The 10,810-nt window shown below is 43.6% G+C and overlaps 1 protein-coding gene across 4 annotated transcripts; it reads right to left on the bottom strand.

Annotated features, from left to right (window-relative positions):
• Position 1: 1 nt before the first annotated feature.
• On the bottom strand, positions 2 to 10,810 carry LOC146552702 (uncharacterized). 4 transcript variants are annotated; one of them, XR_014889882.1, is made up of 6 exons: positions 9,661 to 10,347; positions 9,445 to 9,572; positions 3,929 to 5,217; positions 859 to 927; positions 115 to 696; positions 2 to 19 (listed from the first exon to the last, which is right to left on the bottom strand). XR_014889882.1 is itself a non-coding variant. In XM_085256463.1 (2 exons), the coding sequence occupies exon 2, from the start codon at positions 7,213 to 7,215 to the stop codon at positions 6,055 to 6,057; it is 1,161 nt and encodes a 386-aa protein (XP_085112589.1). In that variant the 5' UTR covers positions 7,216 to 9,572; positions 10,356 to 10,810; the 3' UTR covers positions 5,226 to 6,054. The 4 variants fall into 4 exon arrangements, 2 of the variants coding, with proteins under 2 accessions (XP_085112589.1, XP_085112588.1); XR_014889881.1 differs by having other exon boundaries at positions 8 to 696; positions 9,661 to 10,344; XM_085256463.1 differs by lacking the exons at positions 2 to 19; positions 115 to 696; positions 859 to 927; positions 3,929 to 5,217; positions 9,661 to 10,347 and adding an exon at positions 10,356 to 10,810 and having other exon boundaries at positions 5,226 to 9,572.

Raw genomic sequence — 10,810 nt, 5'->3', positions numbered from 1 at the left:
GTCCCCCTGCTCTGAAGTGCTGAACGAACACAGTGACAGTTGTTTGAAAAGAAACATTAAAATACATTTTTCTACAAATCCATATTTGACTTATGTACACAATGCATAACGTACCTTGCATTTGACTGAAAGCGATAAAGCTTGCGGTTTCCATCAACTGAGACGGCAAGCATGTCTGGAGTGCAGGCAGGGCAGCTAAAGCATGGCTCCTTGCACATCCTGTCCACCTCAAACTTTACAGCACTCCACTCCACTCCAATAAATATACAATAACAGCACCCACTCATACTCATACAAAGCAAGAAATGCATAAGACTTAAAAACCGTACCTATTGGCTTGTGAAACTCTGATGAAGGCTGCAAAAACCCTCCTGTTACTGCCTCTCTGTTGTGCAGGACAAAGCGTGTGTGAACTGCAATATCACAGTCAGCACAAAGGAATGGAAGAGGCAGGCAGTCCAGACACCTCACAACTACTTGTTTGCCACACTGACACACACGGTGTGACTGTGGATCCAGAGTAGCTAACATATTGTCTATAAGACAAGGCCTGGCCTCTTTCCACTTTTGCAAGGACACCATATTTCTGATCGCCCAGTGAGTAGCAGCTGACTCAGACGACGTCTCACAAGTCATGGCTGCATCCTCTTCTCCATCCTCCAACAACTGAAGGAGCTCCTGATGAAGCACCATACACTAACAGAAAAAAAAGAAAGAAAGGAAGAAACTCTTCCACAAAGTGAAAAACACTCTAGGCAGTATGTTTCTTAGGACTGCACAAAAGCCCTGCATAACTCAACTATAACAACAAATATAAAAGTAAACAGAAATCACAATAAATACAAGAAGGTAAAGTACCTTTTGTTGGGTTGACACTGGCAACATAACTAGGTTCTTCACGTGGACATTGATGCTGCTCTCTGGACACTGGAGGGGGAAAAAAATTGAAGAATATTTACTTACTGAAATTCTTTGGTGAAAACAAGTTGTGAGATAAAATCAATGGTTGTGTGAACACTGAGCACGTGGCATGCAACTAGTACTTCGAGTGGTTGATGATCTTTGAGGAATAAAAGCTCCCTGTCTGTCACGTTTTTTCCAGCGCACTGGTCTTGGCTGAGGTTCACTCTGTGCATCATTCTACGCAATTAACAAGGAAAAAAGGGAACGCCTAAAATACAGTCTATGATTAAAGCAAAGATTATCAAACAGCTTAAGTTAACCAACTTAATGTGACATAAACTTTAAAAAAAAATTTAAAATAATATAACGTTTACTCCGTACAAAATATTAGACAAGCGTGTTCCCTCTTTAACAACTGATTCCACTAAAAATGTTACCTGCATATCTTGAAGGAGTTCGTCAGCAGCCTGAAGCTCAAACTAACAGGAGTGGTGAATGAATCTATAAATGTTTTACGTGTGAAATGAAAATAATAAACCTAACAAAGGATTATGTACGTTAGATCTGCACACTTTCAGATCGTGAATCAGTTTGGAAAACACTGTGTGGTGGCCAAAACATGAAGCGATTTTAATTCAATTCAATTCAATTTGATTTATATAGCGCCAAATCACAACAAAAGTCGCCTCAAGGCGCTTCATAGATACAGAGAAAAACCCAACAATCATATGACCCCCTATGAGCAAGCGACAGTGGGAAGGAAAAACTCCCTTTTAACAGGAAGAAACCTCCGGCAGAACCAGGCTCAGGGAGGGGCGGCCATCTGCTGCGACCGGTTGGGGTGAGAGAAGGAAGACAGGATAAAGACATGCTGTGGAAGAGAGACAGAGATTAATAACAGATATGATTCAATGCAGAGAGGTCTGTTAATACATAGTGAGTGAGAAAGGTGACTGGAAAGGAAAAACTCAATGCATCATGGGAATCCCCCGGCAGCCTACGTCTATTGCAGCATAACTAAGGGAGGATTCAGGGTCACCTGGTCCAGCCCTAACTATATGCTTTAGCAAAAAGGAAAGTTTTAAGCCTAATCTTAAAAGTAGAGATAGTGTCTGTCTCCCGAATCCAAACTGGAAGCTGGTTCCACAGAAGTGGGGCCTGAAAACTGAAGGCTCTCCCTCCCATTCTACTTTTAAATACTCCAGGAACAACAAGTAGGCCTGCAGAGCGAGAGCAAAGTGCTCTAATAGGGTGATATGGTACTACAAGGTCATTAAGATAAGATGGGGCCTGATTATTTAAGACCTTGTATGTGAGGAGCAGGATTTTGAATTCAATTCTGGACTTAACAGGAAGCCAATGAAGGGAAGCCAAAACAGGAGAAATCTGCTCTCTCTTTCTAGTCCCTGTCAGGACTCTTGCTGCAGCATTTTGGATTAGCTGGAGGCTTTTCAGTGAGTTTTTTGGACATCCTGATAATAATGAATTGCAGTAGTCCAGCCTGGAAGTAATAAATGCATGAACTAGTTTTTCAGCATCACTCTGAGACAGGATATTTCTAATTTTAGAGATGTTGCGCAAATGGAAGAAAGCAGTCTTACATATTTGTTTAATATGTGCGTTGAAGGACATGTCCTGGTCAAAAATGACTCCAAGCTTTTACTGTTGAATTATCAGTGATACTTTCATGTGTTTTTGTTGAGAAATGTTAACGATGTCATTAAAAGAAAGCATTAAATTAGGAAGAAAAACCCGTTCGCGGAGAGGGTCCCCGGTTCTCCAGTTAGATTGTGCTTCACGGTGTCATGTTTCGCCGTGACGGGGTTATTATTATTATTTTTTTTTTTTGCCTGTCCCATTTGGTTCTTTAGCCATCAGAATTGTTGTCTGAAGACCAACAAGGATACCCAATGGATTTACTTTGCCAAATGGATCATCGTGGCATTGCCGTATTGGTCCATTTGGTCGATCTTTGTTTTTATTATTTATTATATTTTATTTTCAGATGTTACAGATGGGACAGACATGAGTGAGGGATAGGAAAGGGAGAAAGAAAGAGGAAGGAAAGGAAAAACAGAAGGGGAGAGGGACAGTGAGAAAGGGGGGGAGAAAAAAAAATAAAAATCTCCTGGATCACCTGTTGAGAGAAAAATAGAAAACAAGCAAAAAAAACCAAAGCAACATACTAAACACAACACCATCGCATTAATCTAGCTAAGTGTAAACAGCAGTAAATACTAAATATTCAATGTTGTTGTGCAGCACGCAGGACAGATGTGCTTCGAAGTAGCGGCCAAGAAAGGTGTAATTTGGGTCTACGAGCAGTGAACACCCGTGTGCATACCTGTGTGGATCAGCGCGCTTGTATTCCAAAGGTTTCTCCATGTAACGATCTGCTAGGGAGTGTGGGGGGGCCACAGCCCCGTCCTCCAGGGTGTGAAGCGGGTATGGAGGAGATCAAAACTCCAGACATCCAGAGGCCCCCAGAACACAAGAGACCATGGAAGACCAACAGAGGGGCAGCCGCGCCAAATGACTCCAAGCTTTTATTGTTGAATTATCAGTGATACTTTCATGTGTTTTTGTTGAGAAATGTTAACGATGTCATTAAAAGAAAGCATTAAATTAGGGAGAAAAACCCGTTCGCGGAGAGGGTCCCCGGTTCTCCAGTTAGATTGTGCTTCACGGTGTCATGTTTCGCCGTGACGGGGTTATTATTGGAGTAAAAGGATGGCTGGAGCCTCTGCTCGAAGCGTCTCCGATCGCCGCGAGCGGGTTCATATTGGAATGAATTGACAACCCACAGCGTCACATAAAAATGTGGAAGGGTACCTTAGGTGTCAGCATGAGAAGTTAAGGGACGTGACAAATCGTCATTATTTTACGCGTCCGGAGTGAGAACGAGCTGTCTCAGCATAAGCTGCTGTAAAGAAGAGAGACGCTTTACACACGTGTGTGGAAAGTGTCCATGTGGATAAATTAAGAATGTGAATGAAGAGAAGCTGTGTAGTTGAATAAAACTCACACATCAGCCTGCTGAGTTCATCCTGCGGCAGTGCATTGAAGGCATCGTCGTTGGGAGCGAAGAAGGTAAACACCTTCTCCTGGTTCAAAAGCTCAGTCATACCTGCTGTCTGGATGGCACTGACCAGCATGCAGAAACAGCATTAAATGATGTCAGCTTCAATAGAAACTACACAACAACACACTAACACCTCTGTTTGCTTTCAGTCCATATGCTACACCTGTGGGAAGCAGAAAGCTTGATGTGGTCTGCAGAGTTCATTACTAAGCAGACAACCACCCACAAACCAGACCTGGGACATGCTTCCTTTAGTTAGTTTGCCAAGTTCACACAACACAATACACAGCAAACTACCACTGACAATAAAAAAAACCCAACTATTTAAAATATTTTAAATGAACTAACTGAAGCAAAATTGACTCCAAAACAACTATAAAACTATAAAAACAGACGATTCTGTCCACGGGTGCAAGAAGAACAACCTCAGGCCTTGAAATTAAAACAGGAGTACCAGAATTAAAAGCCAAACATCTAAAATCTTCAACGTAAAAACCAAAAAAAACAACAGGAAGTATAACTGAAGAAATCGACTTTCTCCCTGGAAGGGCAGGAAAAGTCTCCTGTATCGGTTACCTGTGTCCTCTGGGCTTTGCTGCATGTATTTAGTGATTTCATGCGAACACGAGGATCAATTATTGTCCTGTGAAGGTCTCTGTAGCTTACAAAGAAAAATGAATTAAAGAGACACACACACACACACACACAGAGGCAGCTAGACGAGGTAAAAACACTCCTGACTTCCTCTGTGATTTGTGGACAGCTGCAGTGAAGAGCAGCGCTGTGTCTGATCAGACCACCTCAGTCGAGTTCAACACAAGTCCAGATCTGGAGTCGAGTATGAAGACCGAATGTATGAATCTCTACATGGCACCTCTCAGCGGTGCCTTGTAGAGATTTCTCAGTGGGGCTATTTTCCTGCTTTTTGATTGGACTGAACATGCTGAATGTTCACAAACTGTTTGTTTAGTCTGCTGCACAAATATCAGTAGCAGCTTCCACCCTAATAAAGACATGCAGAGACTCTGCTCTGATTCCAGTCATCTACAAACATGGGGCAAAGCAAGTTGTGGCTTATAGCAGAGCTTAGCATGAAGAAGGAAATGTGATCAGACCTGTTTGTGTTTCTGTGTCCAGGTGACCCTCAGCAGCTGTCAGGTATGCTCAAGTATCACCTGGGTGAGAGCATGCTGTTGAGCGGTGGCGTCTCTTCTCACACCAGATTCCAAACTCTGCAGGGGGAGAAGCAAGATGATCAGCCGGAGGCAGTAATGCTGCCAAGTGGGGGGACGAGAAGAAGAAAAGCAGAGGTTCTCTAGAGAGGGTCAAAGGTCATGTGTTAAATCCTCTGCTGCATTGCCATGAGAGGATCTGAAAGTGATTTTCTGGTGTCATTCATGTCTGGAGAAAAAGAAATGTGTGTGAAAACTTTTTAAATTGTTCCTTTTTTTGTTTAATCAAACCAATGTTGGTGTGTGTGTGTGTGTGTGTGTGTGTGTGAACAGGTCACATGACAGCACAGCATTTTCTACCCACAGTTTGAACTGAGTAAGAAATAACAAATGTATTTATTCAACTTATAGACAATAAAAAAACAGAAATCAGTGTAAAATTTAATAACTTTTATTGATGTTAACTTTTTTAAAAGTTATTAAAAAGAAAACCCCAACAGAAAAACCCCTCTGAGCAAGCACTTGGCGACAGTGGGGAAGAAAAACTCCCTTTTAAGAGGAAGAAACTTCCGGCAGAACCAGGCTCAGTGAGGGGACAGCCATCTGCCGCGACCGTTCCAAGGGGTTATCACAATTTTTTCTACAGTGCATCAGGGGCGATCGTGGCTCAAGACACTTCACCCTACGCCTACTGGTGGTGGTCAGAGGGCCCGGCGGCGCCAGTGTCCGGCAGCCTCGCCTCTGTCAGTGCGCCCCAGGGCGGCTGTGGCTACAACGTAGCTTGCCATCACCAGTGTGTGAATGTGTGTGTGAATGGGTGGATGACTGGACGCGTGAAGCGCTTTGGGGTCCTTAAGGACTAGGAAAGCGCTACACAAATACAGGCCATTTACCATTTTACAGTGCATCAACCTTGTTTTGTCTCCTGGTGAAACAAAACAGTCGGCCTATAGATGAGAAAAACCGACGTATGCAACTTGGCTTCTTCGAGAGTTTGGCTGCCTCTTCTGTGAAAATTTTAACAATCGTATTGTCGACTGTTGGTTCATTTAATTCCATGTTTCGCAGAACTACTTCTGCCTCTTGCCACTGTTTACACAGGGCTTTGAAAATCACCTTCTCAAAGTTTTTGAACTTCCTTAAGGGGATTTGATCAATTTCATCCCCGATCTTAGCCCAGATCTTTTTGCTAAGCCTCTTGTAGATGGCTAAAACTCTTTCTGGACTTGTGACTTTACCTGATTTTTTTATAACCCGCTTAACTAGTTCTTCCATACATATTTCCACAAAAAATCTGTATTTTTCTTTGTTTTGAGGCAATTCATCCTTTGCTGCCAAAGGGTGTTTTTTGAATTGATTTTGCATGCTGGCTTCATGTTGAGCAGAGGAATTCTTTGGGGTTACATTATTTTCCAAAGAGGTTCCTGCTTTATCTACAGCCTGCGTGGTGTCACGGTTTTTCTTGTCTATTAGAGTTCTGGGCTCGTCAGTTGTATCAATGATATTTGTGGCAACATTTTCTGCTGTGTTGTTCATGTTGTCTGTTGTTTTCTGTTGTTCAGGAGCTGTCTGTGTCTCCTTTGAGGCCACTGTTGTTGTGCTATTTTCCCTGATGTTGAACAAATCCCTTGTTTTCTGTAGAATCACAGCCTGAATTTGATCTGCCAGCGATGCATTATCCTCTGAGTTTTCAGGTCTTTCCGTGGTATTTTGGACATTAGTGATAAGTGTGGCACCAGCGGAATTTTCTGCTGTGCTGTTCACGTTGACTGTTGCTTTCTGTACAATAACAACTGGCACACAGATTAGATTTTCCATGATGCGGTCAACTGTGTTAGAGGTCTGTGCACGTTCAGGAGCTGTTTCTGTCTCCTTTGAGGCCACTGTTGTTGTGCTATTTTCTGGGATGTTTAACAAATCCATTTCTTTCTGTAGAATCACAGCCTGAATTTGATCTGCCAGCGATGCATAATCCTCTGAGTTGTCAGGTGTTTCCGTGGTATTATGGATATTAGTGATATATGTCATATACAAACACGCCACACACTTCGAGCGCATTCTTTTTTTTTCTCGAAATGGGCGGGGCTTAGAGCAAAGGCTTCAGTGACGTCATACACTTCAAAGGATTTAAGTCTATAAATAGCCCTCTGCAGGAACACCCCGGCCTAGGCAACCGGAGTGCAACACGAAAAAAGTAAAAATAAAGGAAAAAAAAAACACACACAAAAAACCCCCACTAAAGCTCACCACCAAAATCCCGAAACGAAAGTATCGACAAATCTATTTACAACAAACTATTTATTTACAACAAAACACCAAACTATTTACAACACGGGGGAGATCGCGACCATGACACACTGAAACACAGGGTTTAAATACCTAGAGGGAGCAATCAGGAAAATGGACAACAAGAGGGAAACACAGCTGGGGCAACTCAGAACTGACGAGACAGGGAAACGTAAACAAAAAAGACTAAGATAACACAGACTTTCAAAGTAACACAGGAAACACATAACAGTCACGCCAAAAACAACACACTGACAACACCGAAACGTAACAGTTCCCCCCACCCAAAAATCAAACATTTAACACCAAGTGAAAAGTTTGATCCAGACAGACGAAGCCGACGAAGGCTGGAGCGGTACCACGGACCCTCCAGCGAAGGCGGATGAAGGCTGGAGCGGTCCCACGGACCCTCCAGCGACGACAAAGGCTGGGGCGGTCCCACGGACCCTCCCCTCAGCGAAGGCAGACGAAGCTGATGAAGGCTGGAGCGGTCCCACTGACCCTCCAGCAGACGACGAAGGCTGGAGCGGTCCCTCGGACCCTCCAGCGAAGGCGGATGAAGGCTGGAGCGGTCCCACGGACCCTCCAGCGAAGGCGGATGAAGGCTGGAGCGGTCCCACGGACCCTCCAGCGACGACAAAGGCTGGGGCGGTCCCACGGACCCTCCCCTCAGCGAAGGCAGACGAAGCTGATGAAGGCTGGAGCGGTCCCACTGACCCTCCAGCAGACGACGAAGGCTGGAGCGGTCCCTCGGACCCTCCAGCGACGACAAAGGCTGGGGCGGTCCCCAGACCCCCCAGCGAAGGCAATCCCGGACGAGCCCCCATATGTTACACCCCGGCCATGACACACTGAAACACAGGGTTTAAATACCTAGAGGGAGCAATCAGGAAAATGGACAACAAGAGGGAAACACAGCTGGGGCAACTCAGAACTGACGAGACAGGGAAACGTAAACTAAAAAGACTAAGATAACACAGACTTTCAAAGTAACACAGGAAACACATAACAGTCACGCCAAAAACAACACACTGACAACACCGAAACGTAACACGCTAGTTTTAACAAACGGAGAAAACAAATTATCTGCAAATAGATATTAAAACGCAATGGCCAATAAACCATCAACTGTCACCAGCCCAACACAGGAGACACCACCTGAACTGGAATCTAGATTCAATAATCAAAAATGCAAAGTTGATGGCCAGTTGATGGCCAATAAAGCATCAACTGTCACCCACACACCGTCACCAACACAGGACCCAGCTCCTGAACCTGAATCTAGGCCAAACAATCAAAATTGCAAAAACCTGTTTGCATGCTTGTGTGTGTGCTGTATGGGGAGCCCAGATGACTCAGACACAGAAGATTCAAACCAGGGGCAACCTGCTATTTCACAGCAAAGTACGGTTGTGAACATAGTAAACAATTCCTTTGGTGGCACTAATACCATTAATGTCAGGAATGAAAATACTGCCCGGAATATTCAAGTTGATATCTTTAACAATCTGCAGCTAGGGCTCCCTCCGGGTTTAATGTAGTTTGCTTGAATCCTAGAAAACTAACTGGATTTTAAATTGGTTATTTTTACAATTAGAATGGCTCTTTTTAAATTGATCGAGTCACTTATGAGAACCCATTGACCAGTCGAGGCAGATGGCTGTCCCCTCACAGAGCCCGGTTCTGTCGGAGGTTTCTCCCTGTTAAAATGGAGTTTTTCCTTCCCACTGTCGCCTATTGCTTGCTCAGAGGGGTTTGTCTGTTTGGGTTTTCTTTTTTTTTCCTTTCTTTTTATTTATTTTTACGATTTTTTTTTTACTTTTTTTTTTACTTTATATGGGTTTTCTTTTTTTAAATAACTTTTAAATTAACATCAATAAAAGTTTTCAAATTTTACTCTGTGATTTCTGTTTGTTTTCAGTTTGTGTAGGTTGTGTTATTTGTTATTTAGTTCAAACTGTGGGTAGAAAATGCAGAGAAAATGCTGTGCTGTCATGTGACCTGTTCTGTTGCGCTCTCCTCTCTGATGAGGTCTAGCAGCTCATCATTTCGGTCTCTTTTCCTCTTTCTCCCTGTTGTGGGCGGCTGACTTTCTGGAAACTCTTGGTTACCCATTGCTGCGCTTGGACCTGGAGTGTCCTCAGGGAGAGAGGAAATTAGGACAGGAGACAAATTATACAACACAACAACTCTTTGGAGAATACTGTCTGTACCAACCCGTTCTCATGCTAGCCGGCTAGCGACCCTTCGCTAAAAAACACCCTTTCAGTGAGGCTCCTTTCACCCCCGATCGCTCGCAAACAGTGTTTGTCTTAGCTGGACTTATTTTTCGTTTATATGGGCCGATGATGCTGGTCGATGTGGAAAAAATAACTGAGCTTTTTGGTGGTGGCTAACGCGGAGCTACAACACAGGGCAGCTAGCCACCGGCGAGGCGGCCGCCGATCGACCGGTGGTGGCTAACGCAGAGCTCAATCCCGGATCAGGGAAACCGAAGGCAGGAGAAGCAGGCGGCTGCCGGTCGGAGCGTGAGGTGAACTGAATTTCAGGTAAGAAGTTATGAACTGCACTCTATTTGGGTCAGATATAAACCGAGTTTAGGTGTAGTTTATTTTCGTTGTGCTGACAGTTACAATGACTCATACTGCGTGCTAGCTAGCACGACAGAGTTTCAACGCTACCCGATCCTTACCGGAAACCCGATCGGTACCCCGCATGCGCAAATCTTACGTCACTTCCTCTCTTTGCCAACATTTTTTTTCCAAAATATTAAACTTTATTAACCCTTTACAGCCGATCGGAGCGGGCACGCTCTGTTTTGCGTAACTATTTTTAAATCCCGGTAGCTCTGCAACCAAGTAAGCTAGCGCAATAATTTTTTTTGCATATGAAACTGGAGGAGTTGTACTTACATCTTATGCCATCAGCTTGTCCTAGGTCACAGTTTCCTTCCACATATAGCTTTGCAAAAACTGCATAAAAATCACTTGCAGCAACAAAAACATGATATTCCAGAAACACGCTTCGCCGATCCATCAGCTGTTTGTAACACTTCCTACGTCCATCAGCGCGAACTATCACATGACCGCATGACCTGCCCGAAACCGGAAGTGATGTAATTTTGCGGAAATGTAGTTTTTTACGATCGGGGCCTTATGACCTTGTGTTTTACTTGTTATGTGTTTTAAAAAGTTATGTTTGACTTTATGACTTTCTGTGTCGTTTCTGGGATGCTTAAGACTCATATTGCACTGCTGGAAATAGTTTATTTTGATGCATATGCTGTTATTTTGCAAATTTGCACTATAATATTTATTTTCGTTTTTCCTGCAGTATATAAAAATTGGTGTATTTCAAAAATAAAACT

This window comes from Mchenga conophoros, linkage group LG19, assembly GCF_057382185.1.
Source record: "Mchenga conophoros isolate Kocher_MC1m ecotype Shallow Benthic linkage group LG19, M_conophoros_male_GT1.1, whole genome shotgun sequence".
In the NCBI taxonomy this organism is placed as follows: Eukaryota; Metazoa; Chordata; class Actinopteri; order Cichliformes; family Cichlidae; genus Mchenga; species Mchenga conophoros.
Note: the sequence above shows the minus strand (reverse complement) of the source record. Positions and strands in the feature narration are given on the sequence as shown.